At 40.0% G+C, this 23,845-nt stretch overlaps 2 protein-coding genes across 2 annotated transcripts; one reads left to right on the top strand and one right to left on the bottom strand.

Moving 5' to 3' along the window:
• Positions 1-693: 693 nt before the first annotated feature.
• LOC143534091 (potassium transporter 6-like) lies at positions 694-4,284 on the bottom strand. Its single transcript, XM_077028686.1, has 7 exons — positions 4,237-4,284; positions 3,670-4,165; positions 3,482-3,535; positions 2,567-2,827; positions 2,426-2,478; positions 2,202-2,325; positions 694-2,092 (listed from the first exon to the last, which is right to left on the bottom strand). Exons 1-7 carry the CDS (start codon positions 4,282-4,284, stop codon positions 813-815), a joined length of 2,316 nt encoding a protein of 771 aa, XP_076884801.1. The 3' UTR covers positions 694-812.
• Positions 4,285-20,438: 16,154 nt separating this feature from the next.
• Positions 20,439-22,189, top strand: LOC143534077 (WAT1-related protein At5g40230-like). Its single transcript, XM_077028673.1, has 7 exons — positions 20,439-20,617; positions 20,703-20,768; positions 21,021-21,134; positions 21,231-21,465; positions 21,531-21,689; positions 21,759-21,910; positions 21,994-22,189. The coding sequence occupies exons 1-7, from the start codon at positions 20,439-20,441 to the stop codon at positions 22,136-22,138; spliced, it is 1,050 nt and encodes a 349-aa protein (XP_076884788.1). The 3' UTR covers positions 22,139-22,189.
• Positions 22,190-23,845: the final 1,656 nt, after the last annotated feature.

Here is a 23,845-nt window from a genome sequence, read left to right on the forward strand (position 1 = left end):
TTTATTTTTAGTATGACGATAATAGAATAGAAAGACGAGCAAGACATTAGCCAAGAGAGATAAGAGTTACGAATTACATAGCAAAGTAGGACTAACACCACCTCTTTCATACTTATATATTTAATTACCGTATAATAAACAATTACAAATGCATACACATTTAGTCGATCATATTTTACTTACATAGTTTTAGGCATTTTTTGTATTCGTAGACCAGACGTAGTGGTCACATTTTCTTCTCAAAGTGTGGTCCATAACGAGTTGCACACCACCTCCTCCCTCGTTTTCGTGCTTGTTTTGGATGCGCTTGTTGTGTACACAAGAGGTTGTGAGAGAGAGATAAAAAAAGGTAATGATTGCAAAAGGGTTTTGAGACTTTTTTGCAGCACGTGTCAAACAACCCTCTGTATGCTTAGTTACCACTACACGTGATCTTAAAGGTGATACTATTTTTTTTCCTTTTATTTATAGCTAGAATGATAATCTGACAAGGCAACACGTTATTGAAGGTCAACAGACATCCATCTAGTATTCCCCTAACCCGTTCTGACTCGTGACCACAACTCGCCTGACCCAACCCCATTTAAAAATGAAAAAAGAGATTCAGGATGTGGGTCTTGCCTCAAGAAGAAACTACACCAAAATACAAAACTATACCTACTTACCTATCTTCTATCAAACTTCAAAAACCCGCAAACCGCCACCCACGAGAAAGGGTGGATCGCCAGATATTGTTCGATCCACCCTTTAGTTATACATATATAGCTAAACCACAAAAAGATATTTACAAAAACATTAGTTATATTCGGTATTCACACGTGATATACCATTCCTACTTCAAGTGTCGAAGCATGAGGTACGGTTAACGAGTCGGTTGACGGCCTGCTGTTTCTTCTCAAGAACTCATAACCTAAATTTATAACAATCTTTTTAACCAAACTCGACCCTTGTTTCGCTTTAACATACGCGTGTCCCAAAATGTAGGCCACCCCAGCTTCCCGGGCCTCCATTAGGTCCCGCAACTCAGCCCGTGAACTATCATCCATCTTCGGGCTCTCGGGTGCTTCAAACCGCACTCTCTTCTTTACTTGGTTAACGGGTGAGGCCCGTATTTCTTGGGCCTCAGGCCCGTCTTGGTGTGTGGAAGATGTTCCAACAACAGTCATTGCCTCGCCATCATTGCATATTTCCCCATTGACACCGAGCCCGTCAGGGGTAGCATTGTCTTTTTGCTTCCGAATAAACTCCGCTACACTAGAAACCAAATCCTTTTCAAACTCCACGTCATCCTTGTGAACGTCACGATAACCGTACCTGACTATGCACCGATACACCCGGTGCTCTCGTGGGCCTATATGGTCCACTAGAAACCGTTCTTGGTGTTGCACGTGTGGGACCGGGACTGATTTCACACAAAGGAAAATAAGCACTTGATGGAAAGCAGGGAGGTTGGTCACAAAATGAGAGAAGATTGCAGGGATGCCGGACACGAGCTCGGTATGAACGAGCCCGATTCCTTGAACCCGGACTATGCCGAGCGTGGGGCCCAGGCTCAATAGCCAATCAACCGATACTTTATTTTGGACATCGAACTCATACTTTTTAATCGTACCATAGTGCCACACATACATCACGAGCATGAAGATAAGCGAGAGTGCGATCGGGACCCACGCCCCTTCAAGAAACTTAACAAGAGAAGCCGAAAAATACAAAGCTTCAATCGTCCCGAAAAACACCACGAAACCAATTGCAACAAAAACACTTTGGTGCCAGCATAGGACGATCACGAGAGACATTAAGCAAGTTGTAACCAACATAACTGTAATAACTGCCAAACCCGAAGCATTGCCCATACGTTTTGTATCTCTAAACCCGATGGTAACAGCTAAGCATAACATCATCAAGATCCAGTTGATCTCTGGGATATAAATTTGACCATGAAATTTTGAAGATGTGTGGACTATTTTAACCTTGGGAAAGCACCCGAGAGAAGAACATTGTTTTATAATCGAAAATGTCCCGGTAATTATGGCTTGACTTCCAACTACTGCAGCAAGTACCGCTATCAACAATACGGGCACCCTCAAATTCTCTAAACAAACGAAACAAAATCAGCCGACCCGAAGGATGATTTAGTAAATAACCAAATACATATTACATCACTTGACATGTTTTAATATTAAGGTTGAAAAGCAACTTACTCGGTACAGAGATGTAGAATCCAATCCGATAGTCATTTTCGATAACATGATGCTGAGACAAATAAGCAGCTTGTCCCATATATGCAAGAATTAAGGATGGGTAAACGAATGATGTGAAAGCTATCTGGAAAATAAAATCATAAGTATAAATAAAATGACTATTTCGACCCGAACCCATTTACCTGACCCGCCCATTTTGCCACCTCTACATGTAATGTGCATACCTGGATAGACAACTGTGAAAAGTGTCCAAGATCAGCAAACATAGCTTCCGAGCCTGGAAAATGAACACATTTTTAAAAAAAAATGCTTTAACCCTACAAGTTAGAAAAATTTATGTGTGCAATATAAAGGAAGAAACTTGCCTGTGATACATAATAAGATACCCCCTAACGATTTCCATCCTCCTGTTTGAGTTTTCTTGATAAACTTATACATATGAACCGGAGATAGTGCTTTATAGATATGCGGGTTCCAGTGAATAATATTGTATACACCGATTGAGCTGATGCACAAGAGCCACAATATAACCACGGGTGCAAACAAGTGCCCGACCCTGTGGGTCCCATAATGTTGCAGAGCAAACAGTGCTATCAGTACGATGCATGCAACAGGGACTTCTACATCTGCAACAAAATTATTATTCATATTAATATAAACATAAATGCAATCGTCAATCGTGTGATCGAATGTGGGCCCTCGTGTTGTGAGACGGCTAACGTTTCATATGCAATATTTGCAACTAAATAATATATGGCTCTTTTTAAGATTATGGAGAGATGACAACTGCTTCCATAACCATGAATGACCTTTTGAAGTCTATTGAACTCCATTTAGTGGCGGATGATGTGTGATCCATTACTTAAAGCAGTGTTTGTAAGTGTGCTTAAAATATTATTTATCTGATTCTGAATATTCATGTTGAAACATTAACTTGGTTGTTAAACTGTGCATAATCATGTTACGGGCGGTTGACTCGTTTGACTATAAAAGCATACTACGATTAGACGCTTTAACTTGTTTCATTCACAGGTTCATAAAATTACGGGAATTTGGTGATTATGCTACTTTATTTGATGGGAAGTTTTAACTACTTTCATTCACAAGTTCTTGCATTAGGGAATTTTATTTGGAATGATAAATATTCTTTTCATGATATTAAAAAAAAGGATCCCACAAACTAAAGACAAATAGCTAGTTAGAGAACTTAATTATGCAGATGACTAAGACATTGATTAGTCAGTTTCATTAACATACAACATCATAATTAAGATGCTTACATTTGTGATGTTCTTTGGCCATTGCAAGTTCCACACCCGAAACCGCCGAAAATACTGCAAAAATCATCATAACAACAAATTGAAAAAAAATTATGCAGAGCCCCAAATTGTCACAAAAACAACAAAAGATTCAGAAAAATGAGATTAATATGCATAAAATTAACCAAAAAGTTAAACAAATAAGAAACCTGAAAGAGCAGGAGTTAGAACACCATCACCAATAACCATACAAGCACCAACAAGAGCCAACACAAGCAGAAACCTCTGCAACACTCTATACTTCTCCAAAGTGGATTTAAGCCTTGACCCAAAAGAAGTCAGGGGTAAATTAGGTATTTCATTTTTATAGCTTGATAATTCTTCATCAACAAACTGAGAATTAGGCAATGAACTGAGTCTAGCATGCCTACAAAGCAAAGAATAGAGTGCAAATGTGCCTCCTTCACCATTATCATCAGCTTTAAGCACAATGAACACATATTTCAACAAAGGTACTAAAGTAAGAGTCCAGAAAATAAAACTCAGTGCTCCAAATATTTCTTCATTAGTCTCTGAGTGTTTAATATCTTCTGCAAAAGTGCTTTTGAAGACATATAAAGGTGATGTGCTTAAATCTCCATACACAACACCAAGGCTTTGGTAAGCTAATGCCAAGACTGTCCTCCATGACTGGTTCTGCACATTCTGCACAAAAAGCTAACAAATTTCATATGGGTATCATCAAATTTTAATCTTTTTGGCAAATTGTAACATACCCATCTCACCTTTTGATGTTTATGATGAAACCCATGTTCCAGATCCATCAGAAGTTGCTTCAAATTGATAAAGTTGTCACCTTTATCTTGAAAATCAGATGGGTCATTGAATAAAGGTTGAATCTTGAATTAATTAAGTAGAATGCAGAGAAACAAAGCCACCCACCCTACTAAAGACTAAAGAACATTGAATAAAATAGTTGATAATTACAAAATATGGTTTGCTAAATGGAGGCTAAAAACTGTATTTTATTTAATAATAATAATAATAATAATAATAATAATAATAATAATAATAATTGCGTGTGACGGTGGAACATGTATTTTGTAAAATTTGCTCTTCTGGATTTTTCTATTTGACTAATAAATTAGTAACACTTTTGACATAATAATATTCGGTTTCTCACGTAATAGGGTCAAAATCTTACAATAAACTTTAACACGATATCATCAATAAAATATATTTGAACAAGTTTTTGAATCAGCTTTCTCTTACAATAATAAAGTGTTTATTAGGGACATATATGGTTCGATTATTAGTCAGAACCAAAGCCGAAGTTCTCGGTTAATCTATTTTATTAACCAACTAGGTATAAACCCACTGTATTGCGGCGGCGCAGCAACGCGAGTTCATTCGGATACCAAAAAAATAGCATATTTAAAACAACGCTTAATCAGCCGGTAAAACCGGGTGTTACGGTGACAAATCGACACGAATTCGGTCAGTATTGAATATGTTCGCTACCGTATCGAAAATAAACCCAGATAATAATTTTATAAAATTGTCATAGTAAAATAAAATAATAATAATAATAATAATAATAATAATAAATGATATAAAACATAAAAAGAAACAAAAGAAATATTAATAGAATGAATTCCAATCTCCAACTAACCAAAGAAAAAAATAGTAAAAAACCAAAATCTTGATTTATTTTTTTACGACAAAAGCCCAAAAAAAAAGAATATGATGAGAACTTGAATTTGGGTTGATTAGTAAATCAAGAATTAAGATGCATTCCACCAACTATCAAACCAACTCAACAATTTGATTAAATCTTGAAAGTAATTAACTACATAGTTAAACTCATAACCTTAAAAAACTTTTGTGGCATCAAAATGTTCAATTATCTAATACCAAGTAAATTCCTGGCGCAAACGCGCCAGGTTGATGTTATTAGCAGTTGTACAACTTATCAAATCGTGTGGTGCGGCTGTGAGTTGAGATGAATTCGATCGGTGCCAGGTTACGAAACATAACATAAACTTAAAAAAAAATATTAATGGCCAAATACAACAAATTAACATAACGAAAACCGCGCGTTGTGCTGACGAATCGAAAACACTTCGGTTGGTATCTATCTGGTTATGGCGTCAAAAATAAAACAAAACATAAAGTCCTCCTCACCTAAATACAACAATTTTACGTATTTAAGATATAAAAAATGCGGCAAATAAAAAAAACACATGCAGTTGCGAACGAAATGTCGTCGAATTCATTGATTCCGAAATCAATGGACAAAAGAAATGCGGTAAAAAATTGCGTGTTGCGTTTGCAAACTGACGCGAATTTGGTTGGAATCGACGTTGTCAGTACTAATCGTACAAAGAAAACCACGCGTTATGGTGGTCAACTAACACGTGTTCGGTTGGTATCAGGTTACAATACCAAAATTAAAGTAATAAGCTAATTCATTCACACCCAAAATTGATAAAAAAAAACTGTGGTGAAAACAAAAAATATACGCACGTTGCAGCCGCGACTGATGCGAATTTGTTTGGAATCGACGGACAAAAAAAAACCCACAAGAAAAAATCCACGTTGCGACCACAAGCTGAAGCAAATTCGGTCGGAATCATTTGATGTTATCAACGATAAAAAACTCGCATTCTACGGTAACGAACGGACACAAATGTAAAAAATAAAAAGCAAAAAAAGTCAACTATGTCGCCAAAGATCTCTTTTATTGTATAAATAATTAGTTTTTGGTTAATCAGATTGGTTTATTCGGTTAGTTTTGCGGCTCGGTTTGGTTAATAACCAAAACCAAATTTCCTAAATTTTTTCTTAGAATCACATGAAATGTATGTATAGGTACATAAAGTTAAGATATAAAAGCTATATATATATATAATTTCAGTGATTCGGTTATTTTTGGTTACTTGACGGTAAAAAAAATAACCAATTTTCGGTTAATTTAGTTGTTAGTTAATTGGTTTAAGTTAATTCGGTTTATTGTTAATTTCAGTTCGATTTTATTGAGTCCTGGTTGAGTTTAGTGTTTATCAATCATGTGTCTTTGCATCATCCATATTGCATTAAGTCCTCACACGAATCAATTAATGGATTTGTTTTTTATTGTTAGGATTCCACATCATATATTATTGAGTTCTTCTCGTATCCACAACTAATTTTCAATCATTAAAACAATTTAAATTTGAAAAACAATGCTAATACGGTTTACCTACTTTTCCAAATTACTTCAAACCACTAATTATAAACAAATAATTTGTATTGTTGTAGTTGTAGGGTGAAATACAACTTGCACACGTAACTGTATGTGTAAGTCTAGTACAAAAGAATCGAATTAATTTCTTACACTTCTATTAGTATTAATAAAATAATATGTGATTCAGAAATCAAATCATTTTGCTTTTTCTTACTTGATATATAATATTATTGTCACTTGATAAAAAAAATAAATTTTTAATAAATTAGTTATAACAACAGTAGTAGTAATAATAATAGTAATAATAAAATGTTTTAGGTATATATTATCGAGATAAATTCTAGTAAGTTATCATTTACCTGATCTTGAAATAAGTTTTAGGAACATTGGTTTTTTTTTTATGTTTATTTTTTAGTGTAAGTATTTGTAATTTACCTGATGTTGTTGGTTAGTAAATACGTTGTATAAGGTTTTCAATGAAGATTTTAATGACCGGAAAAAAAGAAGTTTCATTAAAGAATCCAATTATAGAGTAGACACTTTGTTTAGCAACTTGTAAAATGTAAGGTGCATGTTGGTTTCAAATCACTAACTATAATAAATCATGTGGAAGTTAACGTATGTGTGTAAATTCAATGAGGTTGAATGTAACAATAGTCGTTGGAGAAGAAAATTAAGTAATCAACTGAGTTTAATACGCTTTCTCTAAAAGTCATAAATTTATGTTTAAAGTTATCTTTTTATTTATATATTAAAAATCCGACTTTGGTTTGCAAATATACTTTAATGTAACTAAGGTTATGTATTATGGACTAACTAACAGATACTAGTTAAAACGTTATGTCACTGTTACACGGTCATTGAGTCTTTAACTAGCCTATATAACAAGCTCTTTCTGGTTTAAAAAATATGCTTCACAAATAAGATTGACATAGCATGTCAAACGTGACACAATAAGACACAACATAATACGACACGATTATCTGCAGTGCTAGACATAAACACGGCACGATAACTAATCGTGTCATTTTATAATTTCAAAGATAAACACAAACCAGGTTAGCATGAAGCGACAAGCTTAGGAACCCACTGAAAGACATAATAAATAATACATATATATTAAGACAAAAAACATGTTGAAAGTTCATAAGAGAGAATAACATTGTTAATACATAACATAGTTTAATAAAAAATAAAAGTTTACATACAGGATACCTATTAAGACACAAATTTAAACAGGTCGGCATGCTTAAGATATGAAACTTGCTAAGTTCAAAGCCAAACATGTTAATATCCGTATCGTGTTACAATATTCATGTCAAAAATTGCCAACACTATTCACAAATAATACTATATGTAAAATAATGTAGTCGGTTGATGATATCTTCATTACTTTCTTTGGTAATAATAGCACAATCTCTTTATTGATAAACTTATAAAGTGTCTACTTTTAGAAAAGGTTTTGAAAGGTTAAATAAATTATTTATATAATACATTAACAACCAACTAAACAAGATGTAATTTCTAACTTTTTAATATTTTTATTATATTATGGAAAGTGAGAAGAAACTACTAATAAAATTTGAAATTAAGAAGAATAAGAAAAAAGAAAAGAATTCATAGTGGGAAAAGGAAAATAAATAAAGGAAGGGCACTTATTACTTGATATGTGCACCAACGACTCATGGATGGAGATCACATTGCTTTTCACCTTTGTTAAGTTGTTAGGTGCCATTCTTTCTCAACCTACTTATCAATCTTTTACCAACCCTTTTTCTTCTTAACAACCCTCTAAATACTTTTATATTATCCTTCGTATTACAGGGTTTGTTTTACATTATTCGTTTTTAATATTTATATATGTATATTTGAATTTTAATTTTATTTATTGTAAGAAAGTTAATAATTAATATACTTGAGGTTTGATGATGAAATGGTTTCACAAATAAATGATATGTTATAATACAGTTTAAAAGCTATCTGGGTTTTGTGATACCTATTACCCGTTTATTTTCTTTATTATAAAATTGTTTCTTAATAATAAATTATATCTTTTTTTAAATAAAATAGGATATTAATTTTTAGTATATCCCTATTTTATAAGATTTTCATATCAAATATTTTATGAGATTAATTTTTAATATAATGCTCGTTTAAGAGCTATCTGGGTTTGGTGCGACCTTTACCTGTGAATTCAGGTCAAATGCGTGAGAAACCTTCATTTACAAATAAAGCAATCTGATGGCTTGAAAGAATGGTTGTTTTACATTTTTCGTTTTTTAATATTTATTTTTTGGATTTTAATTTTCTTTATTGTAAGAAAGTTAATAATATATTTAGGGTTTGATGATCAAAGGATTAAAATTACCGAGAAAATAAAATAGGCATTTTTATTTTATTATGATGCTTGGTTAACATATATGAATAAAAGGAGTTATTACTCTACATTATTTTATTATGATGCTTGGTTAACATATATGAATAAAAGGAGTTATTACTCTACATTATTTGATAGACATGAAAAACCGAAGACATGATATAAATGACAAAAATACTCATGCCTCAAAATAAAGAATATTTTTACCAAATTAATAAAAACGGTAATCACGACAGTGGTGGTAACCACAGTGATGCTAACGATTCGGTGGTTGTGGTTCTAACATCATCAATTCTATAAAGTCTATAAAAAAAATATATTTTTAAGATATTGATTCTAGTATGCCTTTACTAACCGAGTAACATGTTCATTTGTAATGATCAAAATACCCTTTGGTGACTAAAATAAGATCAAAATACCCTTCAGAATAATTGCACTATGTGCATTCTCTAAGATGTCTTTCTTCTCCTTATCTGTTAGTGCTACAACCATAAATCAAAATCGTGCTTTCCATCGAATTTCTCCAACTCGAACTTGGTAGATACCATTCTCTAATTTGGATTGGATTACAATCGCCTTCTTTTGTATCAATTGATCCAGGCCCAAGTAATTTAAGAAGAGGATGCCCAAATCCTAGTAAGCCCATTGAGGCCCATAAACCATTTCATTTTCGACATCATACCCATGCATGCAGCCGGCCATATTATTACATTCACTTATAATGAGGCATTTGTATAAATTTTATAAAATTAACCTTTTGATTTATATAAATAAAACACAAATCGTGATCTTACAATATTTAAGTATCACTAAGATATTTGTTTAATAATGTTTTTGTTGCATGTCACTATATTTATATTGTGTTTTAAATAATTAATACTAGAGAATAAAGGTTCACCGAGTAGGGCAGAGGCGATGAATGGTTAAGATCTGGCTAAGGCCGGAAGGAAGGGGCTGACAGCAGTGGTTGTCGAGACAAATGAAGGACGTGTCGGTTTTTTATTTGGTGGAGGCCTCCAGCCTAGAATACAATCATGCATACACGTACAACCACGTGAACCAAAGATAAAATCGGTATGGATCACATTGTTCGCAATGATCCAAAAACAAACAAACCAAATATAACATATAGGAAAATAACTAAAAAAACCCCGCATGAAAGTGTAAAAAAAAAAAGAACCCGAACCTAGTATGACTATTGATGAAATTGAGTTTGATGAAACAAATTTTATGATATTTTCATCAATTATCCATGTACGACATGGGTCATAATCTAGTATAATATATTCACATATAAATAATGAGGTAATCGTATCAATTTAAAATACCCGCCTTTATAATAGTAAATAACACATACATCTTGATCTTGCAAGATTCTTTAATGACAGTCACTAGTCAACATTATATGCATAATTAAATTTAAAATACACTCATTGGTTCTGCTGCTAAAAATTAATGATATTGAATCTTTCTCAAGTCTCATTGTCTTCAAGATATTGAATCTTTTAACCACTGCTGCTAAGAAATTAATGATATTTTTGTCTTCAAATGATTAAGCTTTTAAACACTCATTGTCTCATTGTCTTCAAGATGCAGTTCAAATGACTGTGAGAATATAAGCATGCCATTAATAAAACATATTATTTGGATACACTAACACAAACCTAGGAAACTCAGCTAAGAATTACACCTTTGCAGGCCACTTATAAACTAATCAAATAAGTTAAAACACATGGTGCACTAAACAAATAAAGGAACTTTACCAGATTATTAAATAACGCGACTTTCGACATCATTTTCACTCGGTAACATCATGAACAAATAAATAAATCATAACTGTAGCATCCTAAGTGGTCCAGATACTAGCAAATCCATTAGCTTTAGCATTATGAAGAAACAGTAAGTGACCCGGGGCAGATTACGGATAATTTGGGGGTTAAGTAATGTTTCCCACGAGGATGAGGTCCAGCAGAGAAGGTTGTTCTTCAGGTGACCTGCAAAACAGACACCGTAAGCTCGTCACTGAGAAAGGGGGGGGGGGGTTCCTCCTTGTGACCACCCTCCGGCGTGAGAATCAGACTAGATTGCTCTGAATATAAGTGTATATTAAGAGATTGCTAGATAAGATAACGAGATATCAGATGATGTCCTTACCATTCCAAGGTGTTGGAGTATTTATAGCCGAAGGTAGGTTTCCTAGAAGGTACAGCCGGCTGAATAGTATTCCTGTTCTACCAACAGTGGACTACGCACAGGCCATGCTGGTTGGTGGATAGACTACGGCCGACAGTAACAAGGTCGGCTGTACACTGTTCCTTTACTGCCGGCTATGCACTGTTCCACCAACTGTAGGCTGCGCACGTCCCATAGTAAGGGTTGGTGAGTAGGCAGCGGCTAATAGTGACAAACAGTACTAGAGGGTGCTCCTCCTCGTACTGTTGTCGGTGAGCTGTCACCCTGTGATTGGTTCATGGGCTGTTCTGGTCAGATCGTCTGTTCTGCCCATACCTTAGTAGGTATAGTACAAAAGATCTTCCAGAAGCATACGGACTGGCTCATTTAGGCGGGCGTATTCCCGCCTTGCTCATTCCTTCATGTGACTACTGAAGTAGCTAGTGCCTTGTGCGTGTAGCCTTGCTGTCAGTGCGGGTAGCCTTCCCTGATGGCTTCCTCGCAAGTCAGGAGCGTTGAGTCCCACTTGTGTGGATTCTCCATGTGGTTTTGGTAGTTTTCAACATAGTGATCAATTATGCTAAAACCACCAATTCCATCTTGGAGTTTCAAACAATATAGTTCTCGACGTTCCCGTCATGCGGGGATGTTATTCCCGTTTCCGCAAGCATGGCCCAGAAGATCCTTCTTGGTTTGAATTCCCTGCAGAGTGCTAAGTATGTGAAGGGTTTTGCCTTGACACTGTACCCGCACTCGTCTTACGGTTACTTTACTTCCAAGGTATTCCTGGTGTCAATTCCCTGCGGGTGCTAAGTATGTTAAGGGTTTTGCCTTGACACTGTACCCGCACCCGTCTTATGGTTACTTGGTTGCCAAGGTAAGGGGTATTTTCCCGCTTACTTTTGAATCTTTTTGAATTTTTTTGAAATTCGAAGAGTTGGTGAAAGGATAAGAACAGTCCAAACTGCTGAAACGTCGTGCGACGGTTTCTTCTGACTGTGTCAGGACGTGCAGGAAGTTATGGTGACGTGACAGTACCTGGTCATTCCAGACGCTTTTTCAGGCGCGTGGGCGCGATTTTTCGGGCGCGTGGCCGCGAAATTAATGGTACGCGTCCTTTCAACAGCTGTTGCCAGCTTGCTTTTTGCCACGTGTCATAGTTTCATTACACCTTCGATTTCTCTCTCTTCCGCATTAAATTCATCGCATTAATTGCGATTAGTATATAAAGGGGGAGAGGGTTCTTTGTAATCCACACTTTCACTTTTCATCTTCAGAACGATTTCCGGCGAATACTCACCTTTTCAGTCGAGCATTCTCTTGAAATCGTTTTCTTCTTTCATATCTGCAAGATGTCTTCTGCTTACGATCTTGAGGGTACAGTCCAGGAGGCTGGGGTGCACGCCGAGCACCCGTCATCCACGTCCGACAAGGATGACAAGAGTACTGCTGGCGAGTGCCAGTGTGCTCTGCCTGTCGATTTATATCAGTACATCGTCAGGAAGTTCATGCTCGAGTCTCTCGAGCCTGAGTTTCCTGAACCTCATCAGACGGTGTATGATGCCCCCAGAGGCAAGATCGGGGTATATGCTGCATTCTTTGTCTATGGGAATCTTAGGTTCCCTTTGACAAAGTTTGTGTACCGTGTCCTGGAGAGGCACGGTGTGCACCTGACCGAGGTGCACCCGATGGCGATCGCGAAGATTCGCCACTTCGAGTGGGTGTGCCGGATTCTGGGCATTGAGCCCTTCGTCGACCGCCTGATGACCTTCTACTCTTAGAGGTGCATCCAGGGGTGGTATACGCTGATAACCCGAATCAAGGGTTTGAAGATTTGCGCAACCGAGCGCAGTCTTCGTTCGTGGAAGCGGGAGTTCTTCTACATCTCCGCTCGCGCCATCCCCCTTGCCATGAAATTTAAGAATGGGCAAGCTCTCCCAAGCCTTCACGCCTCCAACTACCAGGAGGCGGAATGGTTCTCGAAGATATCCCGAGTCCAATCTCCGGTTTACTGGTTTGGGGAGTCCGGGATGGTGATGCTCGGGATGAGCCGGGTGTGGAAGGATGCGGATGCGCGAAAGATCCCGATCGTCCTCGAATACGGTTTGAACTCTGTTCCTTACGGTATGCTCCGTTTCTTTTTGTTGATTTAGAATCTCTTCTAACTTCTTTCCTGTTTATTTCAGAGGGGAACGACTTGCAGTCGCTCCTGTATCCGCGGGAGGCTGACAGTCCCGCTCGGATGGGTACTCGCGCTCTAGACGAGAACGAGTTGCCCATCCTTGAACAGACGGCGGATCGGTTCGTGGAGGTCTACCCGCTAGGCCACGAGATCCTGAGCGCCAGGCGGCCAGGTAAGGCGTTATTCAACCCTCGACCCCTCAATGTTGAAACCTCTGCTGGAATTCCTCTAATCTTATGTTCTGATGAGGAATCCGCAGATGGTCCTCCGTTGGTGCGGAAGAAGAAGGCCGCCGGCGGGAAGGGGAAGGAGAAGGTGGCCTCCACTGCCGATCCGGTGCCTCGGTCTGACTCAGAGGCCGAGAGCGAGGAGTTGGCGGGGAACCCCGGTGGTGATAAGACCACCGCTCCGGAGGCTGCGACGACTGTCACCTCCAGAGAGCCCAGGATGACAATGGTGAGCGGCGTGAAGAGGCCGGCTCCATCGGGTTCATCCCCGCCTGTCCGCACTTTTAGGCTCAAGAAAACCCGTAAGTACAAACTTTATTTTTAACTTCATAGCTTTCCATCATTAATACTTCTTCTTTGTGCAGGCGTGGATGTTGACGCATTCCAGGGTGGAGCGGGGAGGAGTACCCCCCTGCCCATGACGGTAGGCTTGGTCAGCCTACCTGAGGCGACGACCCAGGCGGCTGCGCCTGCGTCTGCTTCCGCTGGTTCAGTTGCTCACTCCGTTGAGCCGACTGTTCCAGCTGTGATGACATCACCGCCGGCTGTCAGTGCCATTTTTACTGCATCTTTCACTGAGCTGGCGGTTACTTTTGCTGCGGACTCCGCAGCGGCGACCGCGGCGGCCTTCACCATGCCTCCTCCGTCATCGGCAACGACGACCGATCCTTCAGGTATGCATGGGGCTTCTCGCCAACCTCTGCCTCCTTCCCATCTACCTGACCTTTTGGACGGATTTCCCTTAGGTTCAGGTGATGGGTTTGGCGGCTATCGGCCTGTTATTGACCCTACAGGTGCGTAGGGTTCTTTTGGCCTAATTTTTATTTATTTATTTATTTATTTATTTATTTTTTTATTTTTTATATCATCTTTTCCTAACTGCTTTTTGTTTTTTGCAGTGTCGGATTCCAATGAAGTGTATGTTCCACGATGGAACATCCGCCGAGGAACAACCCTTCGCACACCTGTGGAGTGCGTGGAGTGGGCTCGTCACGCAGCTCCCAGTGGTGCGTTGGGGGAAGCCATGGCTAGCTACCAGGAGGGTAGGCTAACCAATGAGCTTCGGGTTCTTCTGGCCCGGATGCAGCCGCGCGTCGAGCTGCTTTGTCGTGAAAACGACAAGTTAAAAGCAGCTCGCATTAAAGAAGTAGCTCAGGCGCGGGCTGTCCGGGAGGAGAATAGGAGGCTCTCCGCCGCGGCTGCGGAGAAGGAGAAGGCGTTCAAGGCCCTTGAAGTTGATGTTCAGGCCCGTCTCGAGGCCCGTTCCAAGGCTGCCCAAGCTGTTAACGAACAGCTTCGGCTGGCTAAGGAAACTGCTAGGAACGCAACTGAAAGGGCCACCAAGGCAGAAGCTGTTGCTGAGCCTCTACGCCTCGAGAATGAGGAACTTAAAGCTAAATTAGAGGCGCTCCAACAGGCTCATGATGCCTTGGCGATGGAGGACGCGAAGAAGCTCCAAGAGATCCTGGACCAGAGGGGCGTGCTTGACCACACTGAGCGGAAGCTAAAGGGCGTCGAAGAGGCTGCTGCAAAGGAAGTGTTGCTTGCCAACCTCAATAAAAGTGAAGCCGAACGCGCCTGTAACCAAGCTCAAGCCGCCCTCCAAGAAGCTCTGGTTGCCAAGGAATGGCTTCTTCGAGAAGCGTTGTCTCAGGTAAGCTTTCCATGTCTTTACGTTTTCTTTGTAAATAGAAAAGGTTTTGATACTTGTATTTTTTCTTTTTTGTAGGTTGTGTATCGGGTCTTCTCAGAGACGTCTTATGACGATGCTATGAGCGCAGCCCTCAACGCTTCTCATGAGGATGGGGAAAAGGCCTGCTTCCTGCTTGGTCTAGGGTTCGTTGAGAAAGGCATCCCGCCTTCCAACTTCCCTTTGTATGATGTGGATACTGAAGCTGTTTATGACCAAGCAGTGAACCAGTATGCCGCCTTCCCGCATCCGGTGGTGGAGAAGGTGAACGAAGTCGCTGCTGCTGATGATGGGCTAGCTATCCTTAAAGCTTTCCTTGAACCACCACGCTCTACTGATGGAGCGGGTCCAAGTGGAAGTGGTCCTGAAGCTTGATCCTGAAGATCCCTTTCCACCATTAGCGTAGATTTTTGTTTTTGTATAGCTTCTTTTGTATGCGGGTATACACCCAGCAATCTTTGTAATATTTGAATTTGATGGAATAAAGATTGTGTTAATTCCTTGCCTTGTTTATTTTACGCATGTTTTGATTTAACTTAGCAATTTCTTTAGTACTTAGATAAGTTAACTTTTTAACGTGGCCAATTATAAGTTTGTTTCGCTTCCTCTTTCATGATTGTGCGGGTATGACCGTCACTTACACTTAGTAGGATGGCTTAACTTTTCTTATATCTGTCCTGCGTGAAAGCTTTCTTCATCTTTTCCTTTGAAATTTTCTAAGTGTTTAGAATAAGTTAACCTTTGAACGTGGCAGATAATAGGTTTAAGTTTTGCCTCCTTGTTCATGATTGTGCGGGTAAGACCGTCACTTGCACTTACAAGGATGGCTAGACTTTACTTACATCTGACCTGCGTGGAGGTTTTCCTTAAAACTTGAAATTTTTACCGTTGTGTTTATGCGGGTTTTGCCGCCTTCCACACGTAACGACTTACTTCTTCCCCTATTTATGCGGTGAATACCGGCACATCAGTGTGGGAAGTTCATAAGTATAAAGGTAAGGCTATCAACACATTGTGAAAGGAGAATCATTTCCATTAGAAGTGGCTCTAGGCCTTTTCTTTACAAGTTTGGAATTGATCTACATATAACATTTGCGTAATTGAGCTCCATTCCATGTTTTTGGGATGGGAGTGCCATCGAGCCTTTCGAGCCGGTATGCGCCCTTTCCCAGAACTTCTTTGATAATGTATGGCCCTTCCCAGACCGGGGCCAGCTTTCCTGGGCGTTCTTGGTTCGAAGCCTCGTTGTTACGCAGTATGTAGTCTCCTACATTGAAGTTGCAGAGTTTTACCCGCGTGTTGTAGTACTTTTGCATTTGTCGCTTATAGTTCTCTTCACGCACTGCGGCTAAGTCTCTGCGTTCCTCGGTTAGCATAAGATTTAACCGTCTTTCCGCATCATTGTCTTCTGGCTGAATCAAGACCCTTGGTGAGGGTAAACCAATTTCGACCGGGACCATGGCTTCAGTGCCATAAGTGAGACTGAACGGGGTTTCTCCCGTACTGGCCTTCTTCAGCGTTCTGTTTGCCCAAAGGACGTGCGGAAGCTCGTCCACCAAGCCGGATCTGTGTTCCAAGAGTCTTTTCTTTATGCCTTCGACGATGCTCTTATTTGCTCTTTCCACCTCACCATTACCTTGCGGGTGTGCCACTGAGGTAAATGTGTGGGTGATTTGAAGTTCTTTCAGCCACTGTTGTAGCTTCTTGTCAGCAAAGTTGGTGCCGTTATCGCTCACAAAATTCTGTGGAAGTCCAAAACGACAAATAATAAATTCCCAAATAAATTTTTTGATATGTTTCGCGGTTGTTTGGGCTAAGGGTTTTGCTTCTATCCACTTGGTGAAGTAGTCGATGGCTACCACTAGGAACTGAACATTTCCTGCTGCTGTAGGAAATGGGCCTGTCACATCGATGGCCCACTTCTGAAATGGCCATGAAGAGGTGACTGGAACAAGTTCATTCTTCGGGCGGTGCGTGTTGGGTGCGTAGAGCTGGCAAGACCTGCATTTTCTGATGTAAGCCAGCGCATCCGTATGCATCCCCGGCCAAAAGTATCCCGCGTTGTTTAGCTTAGCTACAACAGCGCGGGGACCTGCGTGTACTCCACAGATGCCTTCGTGTACTTCCCTTAGGAGGTAGTCAGCATCTTGGTTGTCCACGCATCTTAAGAGTGGGCCAAGAAAGTTACGTCTGTAAACGATGTCATCGATGAGTTGATAATTCAGTGCTTTACAGCGTAGTTTTCTTGCCTGTGTTTTTGACTCTGGTAGTGTACCTGCCGCAAGGTGTTTTATTATTGGTGTCATCCACGTTTCTGTGCCGGTTTGGATGACACAAATTTCCTTGTGCGGGACCGAAAGTGCCTCGAGGAGTTCAATGCGGATGTCCTTTCCCAAGTGGGTGAAGGCTAATGTTGCAAGCTTGCTTAACGCTTCCGCAGATTTGTTTTCACTACGCTTGACGTGTATGACTTTGCAATCATTAAAATCGCGCATAAGGGTTTTTGCTTGTGCGAGGTACAGGGCCATTGTGTCGTTCACGGCCGTGTACGTCCCGTTGATTTGATTGGCTACTAACATAGAATCCACGTGGGCTTCCAAGTGTTTCACTCCCATCTTACGCGCAATTCTCAGCCCGGCCAAGAATGCTTCATACTCGGCTTCGTTATTCGTACTTGGAAAATCCAGTCGAATAGCGTAAGTGTATTCTTGGCCTACTGGGTTGGTTAGTTTCAGCCCTGCGCCTGAACCCTCGTTACTGGCTGCTCCATCAGTGTAGAGTCGCCAGACATCATTGATGTCCTGTGCTGGAGAGGGTTAAGCCTCTTCCTGGCACTCTTTTTCCCGCGATGCAGGCACTTCCGCAATAAAGTCGGCCAAAACCTGGCCTTTTATGGCTGGTCTTGGCTTATACTTTATCGCGTATTCCCCCAACTCAATTTCCCATTTGGCTAGGCGTCCCGATAACTCGGGTTTGCGTAGAACGTTTGCGAGTTTGAAGTTGGAGAGAATGGTGATTGGATGACCCTGGAAATATCGTCTTAACCTGCGTGAGGCGTGTATAAGTGCTAAGACTAATTTTTCGAGGGTAGAGTACCGGGTTTCTACGTCTGTTAGGATACGGCTGACATAATAGATTGGCATCTGGGTGCCTTTCCGTTCAACTAGCAGGACCGCCCCGGTTTCTCTATCTGTTGCGGAAAGGTATAGGATTAACCCCTCCCCCGCTTCTGGTGCCGTGAGCGTTGGGAGTTCGATCAAGCGTGACCGAATCTCCTGAAAAGCTGCTTCCGCTTCTGGTGTCCAGCGGAAGTGCGTTTTCTTTAAACAGTTTCTCAACGTTGACACGAAAGGAAACGACTTATCCGCGTGGTTTGCCAAAAAGCGATTAAGTGCGACTAGTCGTCCATTCAGTGTCTGAGCCTGTTTGATGGTAGTAGGTGATTCCATTTTGATAATGGCTTCGACCTTTTCAGGGTTCGCTCTGAAGCCATCTTTAGTGACGATGACCCCCAAGAACTTCCCTTCTTCCATTCCAAAGGCACACTTGCTCGGGTTGAGCTTCATGTTTATCTTCCTGAGCATGTTGAAAGTTTCTTCGATGTCTTTCAACATCGCTTCTGCGTCAGGGCTTTTGATGACCAAGTCATCCATGTAGACTTCCAAGTTCCTCCTAATTTGGGCATGAAACTGGTTGTCCATCAGGCGTTGGTATGTGGACCCGGCATTCTTAAGTCCGAATGGCATCATTTGGTAACAAAATGTGCCATCGGGCGTCCGAAAAGCGGTTTTGTCCTGATCATCAACGGCCATGTGGATTTGATGGTACCCCTTATACGCGTCCAGGAAGCATTTAAGGCGAAACGGTGCTAACGATTCCACCTTAAGATCAATTTCGGGTAACGGATAACAATCTTTGGGGCATGCTTTGTTTAAGTCCTTGAAATCTATGCACATGCGCCGTTGTTTGTTATTCTTCGGTACCATCACGGGATTTGCAACCCATGTTTGATATCTACTAACGCGTACGATGCCTGCGTCAAGGAGTTCCTTGACTTGGGTTCTACACGCGTTAGTTTGTTCTGGCCCCATTACTCTGCGCTTTTGTACGATTGGCGTAACAGCCGGATCGCATTTGAGCTTATGCTCTGCCTTACTTCGGGGTACACCAGTCATGTCAGCTGGTGTCCACGCGAAGATGTCAGCGTTTTTCTGTAATAAGCGCTTGAGTAAGGTGCGTGTGGGATCAACAACTGTTGGGCCAATGGAAACGGCCTGGTCAGGGTATTTGCCGTTGAAGGCCTATCTTTCTGGTTCGGTGATGGTTGGTTTAGCCATCTTTGGTTTGGGTTTAGATGAGACAGATGCGATGCATACCTGGGGAATGCCGGTGATCATCGCTACACCCTCAGCTGTTGGCCATCCCATCATGCCGTGGACTGAGGATACCACGGCGTTGAATCTTGCCATCCCGTCTCTTCCGAAGAGAATGTCGTATGTGTGGTGTGGCTTCCTCATTACGACAAAATCCACGTCTTCTATGCGTGAGTGATTCCCGTCCGTAAGAGTGACGGGGAAAGATAGGATACCCAGGGGGGTGTTTGTGCTGCCATCGAACCCTTCCATCGAGGCGTAGATCGTTTCCAGGCGTTCCTTGTCTTCGTCATCTAGCCTGTCGAAGAACTGCCTGTACATCACCGTTGACGAGGCGCCGTTGTCAGCAAGAGTGCGAGAAGTGATGTAGTGCCCCAGCTGGCTTTTGATGACGATAGGGCCTTCTTTGCTGGGTCCTCCTGGCACTCGCGGGAAGCGCACCTCAGCTTCCTTCCACGCGCATGGTTCTGTCGTTCGCCTTTTTCTTCCTCTGATCTTACCATGAACCATGTTGATGCTGATGTCAACGGGCTTTCGTCCGTTGCCTCGGTACCGGTTATCGTTCCTTCCTCCCTTCTTGATTGATGCCACAAGGTGTGCAAGTCTTCCATCCTTGACGAATGTTTCAACAATATCCTTCAAGCATTACTAGACTCTTATTGGTTTCAACTTGATACTATGACTACTGTTGACTAATACATAAGCAATCTTGTGCCTCCAAGATCTTCAACATGAAGATGAAGGCTGCAGTGCCATTTTTGGCCATGGTGATCGCTCAAATTTCACAGTCGGGATTGACAGTAGCAGGCAAGAAAGCCATAGAAACCGGGATGCAAAACTTTTCGTTTGTATTCTACTCCAATGTTTTAACATGCCTAATAATCTTACCTTCTGCTTTTCTCATTCATAGGTACTTTTGTGTGTGTGTGTGTGCGTGCGCGTTTTGTATCTGCATCCTATAAGCGTGTCAGACTGATTGTTTGTTTATTATGCAGACCACCGAATCGTCCTCCCTTAACTTTCTCAGCCATTGGGGGTTTTCTTGTACTTGGCATACTCGGGTAATTAGTATTTGCATAAGTTATCTCACATATTCACACATCTACTTATAAATTCTATCTCATTTTACATTTCTTTAAGATCTATCTTTAAAATCCATTATTTTAACAGTCAATGAAGTTTGCAATATAAATGTACTTAGATTTGGACCACAATATCTAACTAGACGTGTAAAGAGTCCCATAATAAATCTGGTTAAGTGATCAAGAATCTGATTTGTTATTGTTATTATAAACAAAGTCCTCTGCTTTCAGATTTTTGGTACAAGTAGTTGGGTATGCAGGATATACATATGTCTCTGCAACAGTTGCAACCGCGATACTTAACCTCATACCGGGCTTTACATTTGTACTTGCCATCATCTTCGGGTATTAATCGAGATTCATATCTATTATTCATAACTCGCTATTTAACTAAAAGAACCGGAATCAACTACAAAAGATAATATTTTTCCATACTTTCAGAGTAGAAAGACTAGATACTAGACAAATGGCAATGTGGGTCAAACTTATTGGAACAGTAGTTTCGGTGTTGGGGGCTATTATAGTAACTTTCTACACAGGGCCTACGATTATAAAAACGACTCATTTAACTTCGGTTAGCCCACAACATCTCCTTGGAGAATCATCATACTGGATCCTAGGTGGCTTTCTGATGCTACTAGATAGTGTCTTAGCTGCTTTGTTCATTATAACGCAGGTACATTATACGCTTGAATGTTATTACTTGCGTGTGCAGGTTTGCTTACTTATGAATGTTTACAGGCATTAATCCTCAAGAAATACTCAGCAGTAATGATCGTCATGCTGGCTTACTGCTCCATTATAGTAGTTATATCTTTTTTAGCTTCGTTGATTTTGGAACATGATCTGAGTGCGTTTAGTTTACAGTCTAAAACGAGGTTACTTGCCATTCTGTACTCGGTAAGATCTTCTAACTTAATTTCTTTGGAAGTGAAATGTAAGTTATATATGCAAATAAGTTATTTATAGGGATTTTTTGGGGCCGGTTTTCAAATCACGATTGGAGCGTGGTGTGTGAAGATGAAAGGGCCACTTTTCGTTGCCATGTTTCATCCGTTAGGCATTGTAATTTCAGCTATTTTGGGTGTCATCTTTCTAGGGGATGGACTGTATCTTGGATGGTAATCTTTCTTGTTTATTGAGTTATATATTCATAACATACGGTTGACACCTGTGTTATAATACTTTAATATTTGGCGCGCAGTCTAATTGGATCAACGGTCATTGTTATTGGATTCTATGGTGTAATGTGGGGCAAGTCTAAAGAAGATAAAGCTGTTGAAGTTGAGAGCTCAAAGTCCCCTCTTTTGCAAGACAAATCCGAAGAGCGTACTTTTGTGTTATCATAAAATAAAGCAGCTTAATAAGCTAAACTTTGTATAATGCTCAATGACATGGTTTATCTACCTTTTTGCAGCTAATGACATGACTTATAAAAGTAACAACACACTGAAACCTAAAATCAAACAGTTCAACATGCATATTTTTTTATCCTCGAGAAGCAAAATGTCGTATTACGTATGCAACACAACTTCTATATAAGTATATAACCTCTTTGATTACCAATAACAGCTACATAATGTAAAGCATCAGGCTATAACCAAATTAAACATATAATTGAACATAACTTATTCGATAAAAAACTTACACATGCGATAGGTTTTGGCCTACTTCCTTTATGTTGAATCAGTTAGTTGCATTACACTAGATAAGTACTGATGTTGTTCAGTCATGAGCTGGCTGCAGCTGTACGGGTCGGTGGCTACTTCAAGTTCTCAGGTCAGCAGTGACAAGAATTAGATAATATACATATGCGCATACACAAGACGTCAACGAATCGGACTTTCAGCAAAAGCACACACAACTTTGACTTTTTTTGTAATGGTCAAAAGACAAGACATTTAGACGCCTCTGAGCAGGAAGAGTCAATTGCCTCTTGCATTCTAGAACAAACATATGCTAAAATCACAAAAATATTATTAGATATGTTAGCTAGCAAGGGGCTAGCTGGAGGATGACTTGTTCAAGTTCTAACATCAATGTGGCGGGCGTTGACGAAATACAAATGAGCATGCGCACAAAGTGGTCAACCTTTTGACTTTATGAAAAGTAAACATTCTGTTTTGAAAATTTCTCATCTTGGTATTATATTCGGCATGCTGATATTAGGAGGGTGTTCGACGCTTCCTAACAAGGAAGAGGCGGTTGCATACAAATATACAATACCCTTTGGAGCCAAAAGAAAGTTGTAATTTAGATAACATTATTGTATTGTTCTTCCTTGACAACATTGTAATGATCATAAATAACATTAAGTGGAGTCTCACGCTTGATAATATTCTTTAGCATTGATATTGGTTATCAGCATCACATAATTCTAATTTATATGCCTCAAGTACATGCTTAATAGTCGTTTATTTGCATTCTATCTCTCAAATCCTAACTTGGGACAGGATCTAATTGACTTAAATGGTTAAACGAACATAATTAACAAATGTATGAACAAAAACAAGCAAACAAACTTAAATGAACATAATTAACAAACGTAAGCAAATGCAAACGAACATGATTGACCAAGCAAATATAAACATAACTCCTTATGCATTTATTAAAATTTAAAAATGTGTGTTCATTTTCATACGTTTATTAAATAAACAACAGTTCATGAACGTTCGGTTCAATAAAAAAGTTCATAAAAGTTTAAACTCTGAGGAGGCATAGGCATGGGAAGCACGACCAAAGGCAGGCTCATTTTGAGAAGTATAATGGACCATGTAGAAACATGAAATGAATCTGACCTGATCCATGACGATGTTCCCTGGTCTTCGAGATGAACGAACCGCGACTCGATCTTCTTCTCCGGTAGCTTGAGATCTGCAATGATTTTTGGGGGTGTGGAGGTGACTGCTAAGAAATCTTGAGGATCTCTTGTTTACAGACACAAAAATGGCTATGGTGATGGCTCTTATTGAGACCAACAACCCTTAGTAAGGAGGTGGAGACCTCCTTATATAGGGAGCCTCATGGCCACCATCATGGTACCCTAATGGGCCTAG

This window comes from Bidens hawaiensis, unplaced genomic scaffold (assembly GCF_021521415.1).
Source record: "Bidens hawaiensis isolate Kalapana, Puna unplaced genomic scaffold, B.hawaiensis_p1.1 tig00010056_1, whole genome shotgun sequence".
NCBI classification, from domain to species: Eukaryota; Viridiplantae; Streptophyta; class Magnoliopsida; order Asterales; family Asteraceae; genus Bidens; species Bidens hawaiensis.

What these genes read in the sequence shown, in the direction of transcription:
- LOC143534091 (XM_077028686.1), bottom strand. Translation starts at nt 4,284, where the DNA reads ATGGATCTGGAACATGGGTTTCATCATAAACATCAAAAGGTGAGATGG. An exon ending in GGCCAAAGAACATCACAAAT is followed by an intron (nt 2,828 to 3,481) that starts GTAAGCATCTTA and finishes ATTTTGTTGCAG; the next exon opens with ATGTAGAAGTCCCTGTTGCA. An exon ending in TATCTTATTATGTATCACAG is followed by an intron (nt 2,479 to 2,566) that starts GCAAGTTTCTTC and finishes TTCATTTTCCAG; the next exon opens with GCTCGGAAGCTATGTTTGCT.
- LOC143534077 (XM_077028673.1), top strand. Translation starts at nt 20,439, where the DNA reads ATGAAGATGAAGGCTGCAGTGCCATTTTTGGCCATGGTGATCGCTCAA. An exon ending in TCTGCTTTTCTCATTCATAG is followed by an intron (nt 20,618 to 20,702) that starts GTACTTTTGTGT and finishes TTTATTATGCAG; the next exon opens with ACCACCGAATCGTCCTCCCT. An exon ending in CTTTGTTCATTATAACGCAG is followed by an intron (nt 21,466 to 21,530) that starts GTACATTATACG and finishes GAATGTTTACAG; the next exon opens with GCATTAATCCTCAAGAAATA.